We start from the raw sequence: 17,804 nt of genomic DNA, 5'->3' as shown, positions 1-17,804 counted from the left end.
ATGAACTATGCTGGGCCCTTCTGTCATCTTCCCGCTTCAACTACTTCGTAAGAGGATTTCTCAAACTGTGGTTGTGAATCCCTGTGCACTGCACGCAATGTGTAAATATTTTAGGGGGGAGGAGGGGTGATATTCCCAGTTTTTTTTTTAATTAGATTTGTGCAGACAAAGCAGGAGCCCTATCAAAACATGCTTTGTTTTGCTCCTGATTTGACCTGTACAAAAGCACAGTAGGCAGTTGTTGTACTACAAAGTTTGCAAAATCCGGATGATTTATAGAGTAAAATGTAAATATTAAAATAAGCTTAGACCTAAGACCAATAAAACCATTAGTTTATTCAAGGGGTGGGAAATGTTTGACTAGTTCACTGATAATTTTGTGGTACTGCCAATTTTGAGAATCCTTTCCCTAAGATGTTCCTTTCTCTTCCATCCACTCCTGATGCCTCTATTCCATGCTTCTCCTATGCTTATAGCAGGAAGGAGCTCTGTTTCTGTATTATATAAAAAAAGAGAACAAAGTATACAAAAATTAATCAAGTCACAGATATGCACACCAAATATAAAGAATTATCTGTCCGAAGAAGTGAAAGTACATGGTTAAATATTATCTTGATGTTTATTATAACTACAGTGACCATATTTTCTTGGAAAAAATGAAGGACAGATGTGAAAAAGGGGCAAATCTGAAAGAGGTTCATAAGGATAACAAAATTTAATTGTTTTTGTTAATAACTTAGCTTTTACAAAGGAAAATTCAAGAGCAAAACCAAGAAAAACTTTACAAAAACGCATATTCTAAAAAAAATCTAAAGTCAAACACTATATATGTACATTTATTTTAAAAAGACAATTCAATTTACATATTTTTCACATGAACGTGAAAGACTGTGCATTAAGTGGTACCATTTGTATGGTAAAAGTTTAATGACTAAAATAAAGGACAAAAGTGAGTTTTTGAAAAATAAATCTAAAGGACAGCTTTCTGAAATAAAGGACTGTCCTTTATCATACGTATGGTCACTATACAGGTAGTCCTTGCTTAACAAAAAATTCAGAGACTGTTGGAACTGACCAGTCCTCGAAGTTGTGGCTGTTGCAGCGTCCCCACAGTCATGTGATTGCAATCCAGGTGCTCAGCAATCGGCTTGCAATTATATCACAGCGTCCTGCAGTCACGTGATCACCATTTGTGACCTTCACTGCCAGCTTGCAACAAGCAAAGTCAATGGGGAAGCAGCAAGAGGTCACAAATGGCAACCACATGATATTGCGCTTAATGACGGTGTGGAATTCACTTAACAATGGCAACCAGAAGTGCTGGAATTGCCATTGCTAAGTGGGTCATGTGACGTCATGCTTTATGACTGCATCACTTAGTGACAGAAATTCTGGTCCCAATCAGCATCATTAAGTGAGGACTACTTGTAATTATAACTGAATAATGTAAGGAAGTTACTTACATTTCAATGTCCTTTTCGTTGGCTGTACATTAATTAATCTTCAATAATAAGTTAATCTTGCTAGAACTGCAACATCACATATTCTACCATAATGAGATATTGATGGGGAAGAAAATGTTCTCTGTTGCTATGCACATCTTAGTTGCCATGAACAGGCTTTAAAATTTCAAAATCAATAGTTAACTGAGTCATTTAAGCTAACACATTCAAAAAGTCATTCTCCATTTTTATTTCCAAGTGGGAATTTTATTGCCAAACAGGAGGACTCATACAATATAGACCAACATGCTTTTGGATCCTAGGTAAGTCAGAATTCTGGCTTATACCTGCATGTGAATGCATTGTTTTTGCTTGCATGGCCTTTAAGAACCCTTTCTCACAGAAGAATGGAGGACCCCACATTGCTTTTCTTCCTTTTATAAGCATAGCCAGAGGGCTGTATTAAAATACAAACCACCCATCCTTGAATCAGCAGAAAAGTAAGCTGGCATAAATTGTCCTGCCCCACTCCGAACCTTATGCTGCCTCAATAAAAAGCAGTGCTGTCCAATCCTTAGTTTTAATGTGGGACAAGTTAAGGAAAGCAATTGGAGGATTCCCCAGCTTAATTTCCCCTCTCATGGAGGATCACCTGTCCCTGGGAAGAACTACCAATCATGCTTGTCAGGCTTCTCTTGGAAGATGGACTGGAAATAGATAAACAGACATTCAAGGACACAAGAGCTTTTAATAAGTAGATTTGCCAGCACAGTGGAATTGGTTTGAAGCTTGTTTTGGTGATTTACTAGTCTGGCTTCAGGGGTTTGCTTGTTACCTTCTGAGAGCTGGCTCTACGTCTTCCTTAACATGTGGTGTGGCAGGGTGAGGCAAGTGTAGGAGGATGCTTTGAATGGTGGCTTCAGTGTGTTGAGTTGCCCAGCTAGCAGGTTGAGGTACTCTATTCCTCCACACCTGAGACCTGTCAACTGGACTAATTTTGGATAGCTTACCACACTTTCGAGAGATTGCTAGACAAGTGTTTAGAAATAGTCTGAATACCAGGTTACAGGTTTGGAGGAGGGGTTACAAGATGCATTGAGGGTGCTCCCCACACTTCACCCCATGCCCTGCTTCCATGCTGATGACCTGTCAGTTGGGCTAACAGGCACAGAGGCAGAGCCTGTGATGAAGCAGGAGGGAGCGATCAATAAAGAGCAAACTCTTCGAGTAGTGCTTCAAACAAATGATAGTACTTGCAGCAAGAGGCCATTGTGGATACCACCTGAAAGGAGCCTATAGAGGAAGCAAAATGACCACATCAAAACAGACTTCCATAAGAAATCCTGGTAGGCAGAAGCAGTGGAAAATGTATAATATACTCATGGGTGACCAAACCAGTAAAATAAAGCTGGGAGAACCTGGCACTTTCCCAGTTTAAATCAACCTTTTGTGCAACGCAGGACAAATGTCCTGTTTTTCAAAATTGTGTTAAACTTGGGTATATCAGGCGTCCATGCAAGCTCTGAAAAGGGTTTTAAAAGCTCCAGTCAGGCATTACATGAGTATATGCTTCTGTGGAAGCCAGGTATCCAACCTTTCCTACAGCTAAAGCCAACACAGTCATTGAGAGCATGTCCCAGGAACTGGGGAAGAGCTGCGCTGCCCCTGGCAGTCTAAAGGGACCAGTCAGAGCTTGGCAAATGCCGGCCCCTGGCTGCATTGTCAACCATCTCATTGATGACCTGGGCTAGAGCATGTCAACACCAAAAACCATCTGGGGAAAAGGGAAAACAACACTTTAAAACCATGACTTCAAGCTGCCTTAGCTGAGGACTGGGGATGACATATAACATTGTGACTGGGGGATATTCCTGATAGGGTTAGGAGGACATGAGGTTATTTTTAGCCCAGTGTGATTTTAGTCAGTCATCAGCAGCCAAAGGCCTCCAAAAGATTTAAAGGTTTAATTGCCCCCTTAAAAAATGGGAATGTGCCAGATTTTTTGTGATCTGATTCCAAGAGAAGTCTCCTATTGAAATACCTCTCATTCCATTAAGTGAGATGACTGTGTTTCATAACTAGGCTCATGCTGTATGTATTTTGTAGAGATACAAGGCTGATTACAATACACATAGTGGATGTAAATGTTTATTTTTGATTAGAGATTGCTTTGAGCATTTTAAGCTATAAATATACTTCGTTACATTTGAATTTTAAAAACTATTGATACAGCTTAGAACCTGCAATATCTGAAACAACAATCCATCAATGAGGATGGATTATAGGGCAGTTGTCTACAGTTTGCCTGAATCTGATGAAAATGGGGAAGATCCACAGAAAAATAAACACAATGTAAAACATGCAGTTTCACATAAAGTCAGGTTGCTATTCTGCATAACCTATGAAACAATCATTCAATTTTCATGGGCTGAACATATTAGGAAATAAGTCCCATTGGACATAAACCTATTTTTGAGTAAAGGTATATTACAAGGGTTTTTTTTCCAAGTCCAAAGTATGTGTGCATTTTGTACACTGCTTTGATGCCAGATTGTTTTGTATTCCTGCTGTAACTAACTTTTTAAAAATTATAAAATAAAATCTTAAGATGTATATATCACCTACATCTATGGTTAAAGTAAGGGAGGGAGGGAGGGAGGGAGATAGAGAGAGAGAGAGAGAGAGCGCGAGCGAGCAGCTGGATAGCGTAGTGGTTAGAACACCGCCTTTGATGCAGGAGACCGGGGTTCAAATCCCGGCTGGTACCTACCTTACCAGTAGGGGTCCTTGGGCAAAGACCCCCTAACGCTTCACCTGCCCACCTCAAAATATGAGAGTGACACGAACTAAGAGAGTCATGCCGGCTCGGACGTCGCCTGGATTAACAAGGTCCGCATCAGATGTTGGGGAACCAGGACAATCTGATGTTAAGTGGGCTACTGGAACAAACCATACATGGATGAGACAAGAGAACTTGGAATTGATGGAATGCTACTACAACAGCAGACCTAATGAGAGGGGATATATGAAACGTATGAGGGAGCTATGGATTGACAGAAGGCCTACATCCACACTAACTGAGAAACAACTAGTTACCCAGCGCTTCAACATAGTGAAGAGGAAGCTGCTCTCACAACTTGAGATAGACCAACTCCACATTACAATCCGGACTCCAGCAGACCTAGAAGAACAAGCAGATGTGCAGCCAACACCTGAAGCTGGAATGTCACTGCCACCCTTTCCATTGCAGAGCACAGCAGCTGATATGAGGCATAAGATCATGGGTAAACTAGCTACAGTCAACCCTTGAATCTGATTACCAAGGCTCAGTGGAGAAGTACCATCAGATAGTATGCTAGAAGATGCCAACAGAGCCCTCCAGACAATCCCTACTTCCACCATAACTGAAACCAATGAATTGGTATATGCTACAGCCGCTGTAATCCTGGAAATGCTTGACTACACGATCAAGAAGAACAGCAGTACATACCCACCCTGGAAAATGAGATTGGAGGCTAAGATCAAGGCAACTCGGAGAGAAGTCAGTCAGCTGGTGGAACTACAGAAGCGTGTGGAGATTAGGGATAAGACTCGGCTACTGAAAAAATATATGGGCCTGACCCCATCTGAAGCCCTAGAGACTGCTAAACAAAGGCTAACAGCACTGGCTGCCAGGCTAAGGAGATACACTAGAGAAGCAGAGGCCAAGAAGGTAAGTGCCCTCTTCTCCAAAAAACCTTCCAAGGTGTACTCCCAACTGCAGTGCAACCACACAGTAACAGCTGAGCCACCAGCAGTGGAAACTGAACAGTGCTGGAAGAACATATGGGAGAAAGAGAAGACACATAACACCAGTGCAAAGTGGCTGCAGGACCTGAAAGCAGACCACAGCAATCTCCCAGAACAAGAACCAGTCACCATCACAGTAGCAGACATCCAACAGTGGGTCAAGAACATGAAAAGCTGGACAGCACCTGGACCGGATATGATCCACACCTACTGGCTAAAGAAACTAACAGCAGTGCATGAACACCTAGCAGCACAGACTGGCTAACACAAGGAAGGACAATGCTGATCATGAAAGACCCTCACAAAGGAACAGCACCATCCAACTACCAGCCAATAACCTGCCTCCCCACAACATGGAAAGTTCTATCAGGCATCCTAGCTGCCAAGCTACAAGACCATATGGGCCAGTACATGAGCACAGCTCAGAAGGGCATTGGGAACAACACCAGAGGCTCAAAACACCAGTTACTCATAGATAGAGCAGTTGCCCGAGACTCAAAGTCTAGGCAGACCAATCTGACCACAGCCTGGATTGACTACAGGAAAGCCTACAACTCAATGCCACACACATGGATCTGTGAATGCCTGGCACTATACAAAGTCAACAGGACACTAAGGACCTTCCTCAAGAACTCAATGGGACTGTGGAAGACAATATTGGAAGTGAACTCAAGACAGCTCGCACAAGTAGCCATCAAGTGTGGCATATACCAAGGTGATGCACTGTCCCCACTGCTGTTCTGCATAGGCTTAAACCCTCTCAGCCAGATAATCACAAGATCTGGATATGGGTACAAGTTCAAGAGTGGAATCACCATCAGCCACCTCCTCTACATGGATGACATCAAGTGGTATGCTAAGAGTGAACGAGACATCAACTCACTGATCCACCTGACATGGATCTACAGCGAGGACATTGGGATGTCATTTGGACTGGAGAAGTGTGGCAGGATGCTAGTAAAGAGAGGGAAGACCGATGGAGTGGAACTACCAGTGGGCCACATAGCAGACATAGAGACCAGCTATAAATACCTTGGTGTCCCACAGTCACACGGGAACCATGAGGAGAAGGCAAGGAAGACAGCAACATCCAAGTACCACCAAAGGATAAGACAAGTCTGAAGAGCCAGCTCAATGGGAAGACAAGATCCATGCCATCAACATGTATGCCCTGCCAGTCATCAGATACCCTGCCGGTATAGTGAGCTGGCCAAAGGAAGACATGGAGGCTGCCGATGTGAAGACCCGGAAGCTCCTCACAATGTACAGAGGTTTCCACCCCAAGTCCAACATCCAGAGAGTGTACACCAGCTGCAAAGAGGGCAGGCGGGGTCTGATGAGTGTCAAAGCCACTGTCCTGGACGAAATCCGGAGTATCCAGGAGTACATCAGTAAGATGTCACCCAAAGATGAGCTGTTGAGAGAATGCCTCAGGCAGCAGCAGACATGGGAGAAAGTTCAAGCAGAGGAAATACCATGGCAAGACAAGCCCCTGCATGGGATGTACCATCGACAGATAGCTGAGGTGGCTAACATTGGGAAATCATATCAGTGGCTGGAAAGAGCCGGACTAAAAGACAGCACTGAGGCACTGATCATAGCAGCACAAGAACAGGTACTAAGCACCAGATCCATAGAAGCAGGGGTCTACCACACTACACAGGACCCAAGGTGCAGATTGTGCAAAGAGGCCTCAGGGACAGTCCAACACATAGTGGCAGGGTGTAAGATGCAGGCAGGAACAGAGGACCCGAGATTGAGGAAGACACGTACCACCCGTAGGGGTGAGAGGGGAATTTTTTTATATTACATGATACCTAGCTGTTTCCTTTATCCAGTATAAAATGAGCACAGAAGTATCTAAACGTGATACATATACAGGATTATAGCAGCTCCAAGAAATGTAGACAAGCTAAAGATTTTTTTCCAAAAGGATGACGTGGTGTGTTTTGAAGAGTTGTCTATGACCCGAGTCTTCAGGGGCTTGAGAACACGGTCCCACTGAGTCAGAATTGCATTTCTAGCTTTCTCCCATTTTCCAGGTCCACAAAGGCGATATTGATAAGAGGTACAAGGACCAAAGAAGACCTCCAAAGCTAGTTTGGGGTCCCGTAGAAAGAGCAATGGCACATTGGGCTTAACTCCTATGCAAACAGCAATTTCATCCATGTAGTGAACAAACGGCGAGCTTTCTTTCTCTGTGCTGGAAATGTTCCTAGAGCAGAAAACAAATGGGAATAGTAATTAGTATTCTGTAGCCCATAGAGATGGTGAGAAAGATAGGTGGAACTTGTGGGGCAATTGCCATCCACGCTGGCTTTGGCTGCTGGAAGTTGTAGTTCAACACCAGCCAGAGGGACACTAATTGTGAACCTTGATATAAGTTTGTGTGAAAGGAGTGCATTCTATGGAAATGAAGGCTAGGTTCAGGCATCAGCCTAAACCAGAGACTTGAGAAAGTAAATTTGTTAAATAAATGAATAGTGTATTGTAAAACGTATAGAAGAATATATGTAGAGAGCAAGTAGAAGATATTATATAGCAAAATTTAATTCAATCTAAATGTACGTGAAATTAAATAAAACAATTCCCTTGACCAGATCCACTGCCCTTTGGGAGTGCAGCTCTGGACATGCAACTTACAGGCCAAGTACCACACTCAGCAGAGAAAAACTTCTGTCCCTTCATTAAGCCATGGCTTAGCTTGATGTGTCTATCAGTCAGAGTTTAATTTATAGGGAGAGGAATCCTGATAGACTCTATCGAGTAATAGTTTGAATTTTCTTCTGGGATGTTTGAGCGACAGAAAATTTCCTTCCTCTCTGAAGTTAAATGTGACCCATTTACATGTAGATGAGTAGAATGTAATGTGTCCTTCAGAACAGCAAATTATCTTCCATCCAGAGCAGTAAATTGCCCAAGTCTCAAGTTTTGCCTTGTCTCTGCAGTTTGTTTGCATCCCTCTTCTCTAGCCCAAGAAAAACCCAGTAGCATATTATTTATTTGTTTTTCTTAATATTATTCCTGATTAAAACAAAAACAACAAAAAATCCTGCTATTGTCATATATATCCAAACCAAACATATAACATGGTTACCTGAAATCAAAAGTATCTAATCAGAAGTGTCTAACTATGTGGGAGCCACAATTCTGGATAGTCACCACACTTGAATAACTTGGATGCTTCTAGGTGAGGTTTTTTATTATGCTTCATCCAAGGAATTTTACAAGGAAAAGGGTGAAGATTACAACGCCTTCTATCTGTAACCCTCTGGTGCTCCCCTTGGCCCACACAAAGCCAAAGGAAAAGAGAGAATAGCTACACAATATCTTTTTCTTAATGGTATTAAGAGCTGACTGCCTGGAAACACTTCATGAGTCAAGGGGTAGTGGAAATTATTTTCTTTAGCCACACGATGGCACACATCGATGGGAGAAAAGTGATAACTGCACCATATAATACAAATTTTTCTTTTTTTTCCTCCTATGGTTTAAGGCTGAAAAACCCTGGATTTTCAAACCCATCCTACATTCTCTAATGCCATTAAAGCAACTGGGGCCATTTGCAAGAAATAATTGATACCATACCTAACCCTTCTCTCTGGAGTAACGTTGGTATATGATTTCTATCTCACTTTTCTATCCAGAGGGCACACAAGGTTGCTCTGAAAATAGAATTCAGCATCTATTTAGAGAAAAATAACTTGATGGAGAGTATTAAAACAGCCAGGAAGAGTTATACACTCTTGTGTCGTACCTGTTAGCTTTTTTGCCTGCATAAGTGAAGCACCAATTCTTAGGCCATAGCTATCTACCAATAATATCAACCAGCAGAAAAGCATGCCAACAGAAAATACACTGTCCCAATTGTCGAGCCTTACAATTGTTGGGGTTGTGAAATGTTATTACAAAAACCATGAGGAGGAGAGAGGATTCGTTCCTACCTCGTGGAGAGCCATGAGGAGAAAAGAAGGAAAATGAGGGAAACAGGAAAAAAGGCGGGCTTCAAGCCCCTCCCACACAAAGCAGCAAAACTAGGCCGCAGCGAAGCCGCCTCTCCCTTTGTGCTCGTGTGAGACAGGCTTGGTTGAAACCCCATATTTTCCAACAACAATGCCACAGTAATAAGGTGGTGGCTGGTTCTACCCTCACTGTTTCAATGCAGGACAAATTAAAGACAGTGATTGGTAAATTCTCCCAGCTTCCCTTCCCTTCCCGTTATGCATCCCCTACAGATGGGAAAAAGCAGCCTTCAATTCTAGTCCCTAATATAGGACTGGGTGAAGATAGGCAGCAGTTTAGGATGGCTGGTTTAACAATCTGTCAAGTTAGCTAACTAACATGACACACAAGACTATATGCTGGTTTGTGACTATAATAAAGATGTGAATTGATTTGATACACAAGACTTGACAAGAGCTTTGGAAAGCATTGGAGAGGCATTATGTGGGTAGATCTCTCCATGCCCAAATAGAAGCTGGGCATATCCTAATCCTGAATGATCACATCATTGATGAAATGAGCTAAATTATACTGTATCAGGAGAAAAGGGAAAAGACAACTTTAAAACTGGAACAGCTAAAGATGAGTTTAAACTGCTTCAGCTAGGGACTGAAGATGAGATGAAGGCAATGTCTTCAGGACATGGTATTTAAAACCGAAGCATGTTCATGCTGTGGTTAGGGAGATGTGAGATTGAGACCTTAGGTTCAATCTTTCTTTCTAAAACAGGACAGGATAATGTCAACAGAGGAACAATTGCTAACATGTACATAACAATGTCCAAGAAAATTACCAGGATTTGAGCTGACTAGAAATAGATACTATGTTTTTACTTTTAAAAAACAGTGTGGATCTTTGCTATGCCCTTTCCAATTCGCCTAGTTCCACTTTGTGATGTGTTTTGCCTTGTTTTATTTTAGGGCTATTGTGTCTCCTCTTTAAAGAGTTCCTATTTGTTAACTCCGTCCTTCCAGGAACTTTGCATATACCTTTCCAGGTATCCTGCCAGAATGGTACTGTATTGCAGAACCTTGAATTAATGTTTATTTAGTCCTTGATTTAACACTTTCTTTTCTAATTCACTGAAGCTGGAGAGACAAAAAGCACTGACTACAGCTTTTAAAATAATATATAACATTTCATACTTTTTAAGGAGCATTTTCTTCTGCTTAGCAATTTCATTCATCATCCTGTCCACTGGAGGCAGCTTACTAGATCCTAAGTAAGGAAAAGAAACAATACAGATAAGCTGCTATCCTTTGACCACAACATGTGGTCAGCTGTGGCTTTGAGTTTCTTTAGGGAGAGATGGCCTGCTAGGCCCACACTCTATGGCTAGTTACATGCTTAGTGTTAACTATGGTCGGGGGACTATCCTATTAATCATGCCATAGATGATTAAGCAAAGTGCTCACAGTCTTTGCTTACTTTGCTGCTGAGCACAGGCTTCCATGCAACCTTTCCACTGGCCATTCATTCATTCATTCATTCTCTCTCTCTCTCAGCAACTTCTGAAGGCTTACTCATATGTCATCACATGTGGTGTGATACAAGTTAATCAATTTCTCACTCCCATCATGTTCAAAGCCAAGCACACAAAATGTGAAAAAAAGTGCAGGCACCGCTGATTTTTGTGGCCACTCCTGTATCTTGCTAATTTTCCTGTTAACTAATGACTTCTAAACCATAAATTAGCCACTATTCCATTGTTGGATAACATGCTAGATCATGGCTAATGTAACCTGGAACATAAACATATGTAACTAGAACAACATGGTTATAGGTTTTAGTTAATATACTCCTTCTCCACAACTGGGTCCTTAGTCTGGTTTTAGGCATCATAGTAAGCCAAATCAAAATATAGCTTAGCCTTAGGGCTTGCAAACTTCAAACATTATTTGGAAGATGTGCTTGAGATCTTGGATGAAGACAACATCTCTCGATTTATTAAAGGAACCAAGTCTTTTGGGAGGCTTCTAAATGAGAGCTGCTCCCATGAATCAACTTTTTAAAAGATGCAGCTGCTTTAGTTAGTAGCAGAGAAGAGCTATCCTGGTGAGATGTCTGAAGTATTTCTTCTAAAAGAATTTGTTAGCTGTGCACAGCCATACTCAGCATGTCATATCAACATAGTCAAAATTGGAATAGCTGTGTTAATTGGATGTCTTAACTAAGTACTATGTTTTCCTGTTATCTTGCATGTTATTTGTAGGAGATTAAACAACAGCAAGATTAAACATCAATAAAACCACCTAACCTTTCTGTATGGGTTCAATTCATGTGTATTGGTTAATTCTTATGTTGGATTAGCACATTAGTCATAGCTCTTCTCTGCTACTAATTAAGGCATATACATCTTTAAAATCTCTTTGATTTGTAACAATAATTTGAAACATCTCCAGTTTCTCTCTCTCTCTCTCTCTCTCTCTCTCTCTCTCTAACTGGGACTGAAGGCTCTTCATTTGCAGCAGACCATCATCACCTTGTTTGTCTAGATCCTGTATTTTCTTGTGGATTTTTCTTTATTAACTATTTTGCAAGCAGCTATATTACTTTGATCTAGGCACCTCTGTAATTATCTACTTTCACACTGAATGTTTGCATTTTGATACTTAACATTAAAAAGTGGAGTTACATGTTTTTTCTTCCTTTTAATCAATCTCCTGTGAGAAAGATTTATTTTCCAAATGGGAAAGGGCTTAATCTTCTGGTAACTATTCCATTTTGCAGCATAGCCAGGAGGTGAGATTATAGAATTTATTTCGACTTTTGCATTTTGACTTTTAATTGCTAGAAAGGCAACACTGGGTGATGTGAAAGTCCTATCTTTCTTGCATATTAAGGTTAGGGGATAGATGTCCCCTTCCAAGACGCTACTTGGAAGATAGGTGACAGCCCCAGAAATTACCAAGCTACTACACCACAGCAGGATGTGGGACCAGGATATGAAGACCCAGAGGATTTGGGCAAAGGAGGTTTGGGGCATCCAGTGTTCCACCCTGTGGGACTCAGCAATCACCGTATCAGTAAAATGCAACATCTAACAATTAGTGTATTCCAGACCATCTCGAAAATGAGGGCTGGAGTTGTGATAGGTGCATTAGAAGGATCTCCCTAACTGCTTTTTTATGATGAGGGATGGAGTTGTGATAAATGCATTAGAAGGATCTCCCTAATTGCTTTTTTATGATCTCATAAAATCTCATAATAAAGAGGCCAGTTGCTTAGCTGGCATTCTGAAAACTAACATGCCATTTAGTTAGGATGTAGCACTGTAATGAGATTTCTATGAATTTTGGCTTCATAAAATTTAAAGCTCACATGGGTGCAGAAAAACATGAGAATATTTTAATATTAAATTTAATATTAGTATTAAACTGGAAAGCAACTTAAAGTCAAAATATTGCTGTTTATAGATAAGCCTTACCATTAAACACTCTTGTAACCCAGCGAGCCTGAAGTTCTGCTGCTGGTAGAACAGATCCCATTGGCAATATATAGCCTATAAAGGCAAGTGTGGGCTTCTGCAGATGAGGAGGGAATATCTGTTTATAAAGAAACGTACTGCTTTTGCAAACGTTGCGAACAGATTCTTCCAGGAAGAGAAATGAAGCAGTATAGCCTGTAGTAAAAATGACCACATCTATGTTTTCTTCCACAGTTCCATCTTCAAATATGGCAGAAGACTCAGTAAACTTCTTCACGTTTGGCTTTACAACTACCAGACCACAGAGGATGTAGCTGGGCAGTGTGTCATTTAAAATCACACATGAAAGTGAACTGTTAAAAAGAATAAAAGTAGAAAGAAGCACTGTTAGCTCAACTATCCCCATTTGCCTATTTCCATTTTCACATGCTACCTGTTTTGCTTCTGAGAGATTGTACCTGTTCATTTTGCCTGCTGCACAGGCAAAAATTGCCAGCATACCTTTTTACTCCCACCACCTCCCTTAAGTGCTTGTCTAGATATTAAACACTTCTGAATGTCAGCTAGGTCTTCAGCTAGGTCGAGTGAGATAGCAGATAGAAGACAGCAGAATTCTGATCCTAGTCTGGCTTCCCATCAGGTGCCACAGAAACTCCATTTCTTCCCCCTTCTATTTTTGTCTCAGTATGTTTCAGTATGGCTAGGCATAGAGTGTCTTCCAAGTGAGATATTTTTATCAGCAAGAGAAGATATGAGAAGTGATCCTACTATGGTAGTTGACTGGCTGGCTGGCCAGCAGCTGGGCGACCAACTTTTTAACAAGTCAGGCTGAATATAGTGGTGACAGGTTTAGTACAGGGGTGTATAGATATAATCTCTTCTTTGTGAGATCAGAAGTTCTCCTAAACTTTCTAAATTACTTTCTTTTAATCATCAGTATGCTAATGATGCCCAGCCTACAGCGAGCCAGTATTACATTTGCAAGAGCCTTAAAACTCTTACCCAATGTGAAGTATTGCTTTATAAATGCAAATCCAATATTTAAAAAAACCCAAATTTATTGCACAATTTCAGTTCAACAATCTGCTCTTTTGGGAAAACAAAAATAATTGTGTGGGTCATAAGCAACAAGTGTCCTAACATGGATTTGAGAATTCTTCAGGAAAGTAGTTCACACTTTCATTGCTTTGGGAAAAGGCTCAAGGACCAGCAAATAATCCAGCTAGTGATTTTACAGTATAGATTTCCCTTGAAGAAGAGCAGTTTGTTAAAAAATGCACTGGGAAAAGAAAGTTTGTCAACAGATCCTTGTCCTGCAAGTAGCCAAGTTAGTTGTTACTTATCTGCAGACCTCATCTTTTGTAAACTCAGCATTTTGGCAAATACAATTTAATTCATAGTAAAAGAGATTACCTGTTAATAGGGATCAATCCATAATTCTTATGGTTAAACCATTTGTTGAATTTGTTTGCGAAAAACTTGTTTGTAATGCTTGCAGGAAGAAGTCTTTGAAGGGAGTTAAAAAATCGAGTTTGGAAGACCATATCATGAGGCCAGCCATTTGAAATGCGACTCATCACCCATGCTCCATTTCTGGTGCTGAGAAAGACCTAAGGGACGAAAAACTGAAAAGATCATTCTTAGGGACCCTCAACTGCTGATGAGTGGGAACTGATCTAGTCTAGCAGTAAAAGGTTGAAAGGAGGTTAAATCCTTTGGAAGATAGACAGCATTACCAATACATTCAAAAACTAAAACATTAAAACAATATACTATGGAAGTACATGATATAGAAGAGCAATATTATATCAGGTTTAAAACTAAGAGATTTGAGAATAATATGACCCACTAATACATAACTTATATGAGGCTACAAAATTTAGCAAGCTAAAAACGTTTGGCAATATTTTCAAGAAAGAAAGAGGTAGAAAGCGTGGGGGGAGGGGGAAATCATTCTGAAATAGTCAGGGAACTCTTTGATTGCATCATTATGATGGGTTAGAATTGGAACATTCAGGTGAGGGGTGTAATCTTTCAACCACTAGGTCCTTTGTTTGGATTTTGCAGCCCCGAAATAGTTTGCTGAACAAAGCCTTTAGACATATACTTAGAAGGGAAAAAAGACAGCTGGAGTAGCACCATAAAAACATAAAATGACAGCTTTCAGAAGATGTAAGGTGCTTAGGCCAACTTTGTTGAAATAGCTATGCCAGTCATGATCAGTGACAGAGAGATGAAAATACTGTAGTAATAAAAGTTGTAATGTTTATCTGTCACGCACTTGGCATATGAATCCTCATGAAAGGAAGAGTGAAAGAGAAAGGAAGAGTGAAAGAGCACCAGATAGGCCGCGTCTTTGCCCTAGAGATATGGCAGAACCATGTTTCACTGCTTCTGACTCTGTTCTTGTGAACTGCATCTTGTATGATGATGAAGATGCCAAGATGATTTCTTATTTCCTACTGAAGAGACAAATGAGCAAAGCAATCATTGGATGGGCAAATGATACCTTGGCAGCTGTGTGGCTCACTTCCACAGCAATATCCCCTCCAGTGTTCCCAATACCAACTACCAGAACCATTTTGCCCTCCAAGCCTTTGGGCTCTCTGTATTCCCAGCTATGCATGTAATGACCTTTAAAGTTTTCCAGTCCTGTAAAATGACAGAGAGAAAGAAGACAATATTTCTCCCCTGACAATAAAACATTCCTTTTCATCATTACCAGCTACTCAATACAGCGCCAAAGGTTTCTTTATTAAACTAAACAGTGTTTGTTCATATATACCAGAGGCTATCTGCCAAAAGAGTTAAGGGAAATACCATAGCAAGAGGCCTCTACATGGCCCCATTTTTTAATTGAAAGGGAATTACATTGTACAGTAGGTAAGATGGCTGTCCAGCACACTGGATTTAATCCCCAAAAGAGGCTTCAGAACATGTGTGAGTGCAAATGTAGCACCTCTCTGCAACAACTTAAAATGTCCTTTCTTGTATCCACCTCCTTGATATTCTACTTAAGAGTTTTATCAGATCTACATTATCAGATCTACTCTACTGTAAATGGGGACTGATGTCCCTCTGTTTTCTTTCCATGTAAAAAGGCATCCTGTGAGACAGATTTCTTGTTTTATTGCCTGTAATGCCATTTAAATTCTACTGCCTGATTGTAATGATCCATTTCTCATCTATGGAAAAAATGAAGTCCAAAAAGGATATGACAGGAATTGTATAATTCTGAAAGCATAAATAGCTACCATGGGTGGAAATGGGCTGGACTCAGACAATAGATGAGATAAGGTGGCTTTAGGTCTTTATCCCCGCTGTGATCCCCATTATAATTGCTTCTCTGCCCTCTGGGTCTGCTATTCTTCATGGGAGAGAAATCTCCTTTTGGAATCAGTGTCATTCTTCCCATTGAAAATAAGTCGGCACATGGGGAAGGCAGCAATTCTTATATGGCAAGAACATGTAATAAAGTCCTTTTTGCTCAGTGCCGCAACCCAGACCCCGTAACTTTACATCTTCCCCACCGCCAGGAGTGCTGGCTATTTATTGTTAAAATTATACATGAAAGGTGACTTTAGTGTGGTCCAAGACAGCTCCAAGATAAATACTGTAAAATGAATGCCAGTGATTGAATACCTTAAGAGTTGTTTTGGCATGTTTCTTCTGTTAATCCCCTATGGAGGACAATGGGAAGACTATTATTATTTTAAGTTGGTGTATAGCTGGTCACTGAAGTCTCATGGCAGTTTACAATAAAAAAACTTTAACATCAAAACAATTAAAATAACAATTAAAAGCCAAAGAAACAAGTTAAGTAAAATGAATAATTAACAATTAAGCAACAGTAAGAAGCCAAGATGTTTTTTTAAAAAAACAAGAGGGTTTTTAAAAAAGTTCATGGAAACATTAGGACCCTGAACTCTGCAGAAAGGACATTCCAAAGAATTGAAGTGGCAACCAAGAAGATTTGACCCTGAGTCAATGCCAGATGACACCCCCCTCCCCATAAGTAAACCTCATCATTACTCTCAGCAACTGTGGAAGTTCCTAGAGAAAAAAACATTCTCTCAAGCAACCTAGGCCTAGGCTGTGTAGTACTTACACCCAACACTTTGCATTTTGCCTTGAAATGAACAAGCAGCCAGTGCAATACTTTGAGCACCCATGTGATATGGTCTCTTTGCATTTTCCCCCAAACCAGCTTGGCTCTTGAATTTTGTATCAACTGAAGTTTCTAGACTAAACACAAAGGCAGCCCCACATACAACATGTTACCTTTGTCAAGCCTAGAGGTCACCAGCATGTGTATTAGGCTTATGGTCATTTTTGTCCCCCAAAAAGAATACCCTTAGCTTTCTCATGCATGATCAAATAGCGGATTATCTGTTTTATTCTGAATCAACCTGGCATTACAAAACAGCAAGATCAGGTTTTTCGAGGGGTGGAACCACAACTGCATTAGCTTATGTGTATTTAGCAAATTTGTTCAAACTTACCAGGAAAAGAATGTAGGGGTTCATTAACTTCTGCATAATGGCCACTGCAAATCATAACTGCATCGAAGACGGCTGATGCCCGTTGCCCATTAGCCTCAGTATGAACCACCCATTGTCCGGTACTTGTGAAATCTGGATGTTTTCTGATGCTGTATACCACAGTCTTGTACAACCCCCAAAACAAAACAGAGTAACTCCACATCATTATAGAGTGATGACATTCCCAGTATTGCTGTTATTTTATGTTCTACTGAGATATTTGAGGCCTAGTAGATAAGAGGATACAAATTCTCAAAATCATGAAGCTAACAAGCTAACTGAGTACTGGAGCACTCAGAAGAAATTCTTGGTTCAGTAATCTCTCTTTGCTATCCATATCTAGCAGAGATTGTGTGTCCCTTTTCCTATCTAAAGCCAATTGACGTTTTAAACTCCAGATTTTTACGTTCTGGCATAACCCACTCAAAGGTTGTTGCACACATGATCAAAAACACTATATTTCTATGTATTGTATAGGGGTTAGAGGGCAGACTGCAAGGATGGTATATTTTTTTCATGCCCTGCTTATGAGTTTCCCAGAGGCAGTTGCCTGGCTAATGCCAATAGCAGGATGTTAGAGCAGATGGTCTCTTTGGTCTAATG

At 40.7% G+C, this 17,804-nt stretch overlaps 1 protein-coding gene across 2 annotated transcripts in view; it reads right to left on the bottom strand.

The window, feature by feature from the left end:
• Positions 1-3,582: 3,582 nt before the first annotated feature.
• LOC103057081 (dimethylaniline monooxygenase [N-oxide-forming] 4) overlaps positions 3,583-17,804 on the bottom strand; it is a 28,182-nt gene continuing 13,960 nt past the window's right edge. For both annotated transcript variants that reach the window (XM_088153672.1, XM_088153673.1), the window contains exons 4-9: positions 17,163-17,325; positions 15,170-15,312; positions 14,074-14,270; positions 12,661-13,013; positions 10,379-10,451; positions 3,583-7,446 (exon numbers count right to left, since the gene is read on the bottom strand). In XM_088153672.1, coding sequence (XP_088009798.1) covers positions 7,092-7,446; positions 10,379-10,451; positions 12,661-13,013; positions 14,074-14,270; positions 15,170-15,312; positions 17,163-17,325 — 1,284 coding nt within the window. In that variant the 3' untranslated portion in view covers positions 3,583-7,091. The remainder of the gene's footprint in view (positions 7,447-10,378; positions 10,452-12,660; positions 13,014-14,073; positions 14,271-15,169; positions 15,313-17,162; positions 17,326-17,804) is intronic.

Source organism: Python bivittatus, unplaced genomic scaffold (assembly GCF_059951505.1).
Source record: "Python bivittatus isolate LINGU-HERP-01145 unplaced genomic scaffold, Pbiv_v1 ctg000700_np1212, whole genome shotgun sequence".
NCBI classification, from domain to species: domain Eukaryota; kingdom Metazoa; phylum Chordata; class Lepidosauria; order Squamata; family Pythonidae; genus Python; species Python bivittatus.
This window is presented reverse-complemented; position numbering and strand designations above follow the sequence as displayed.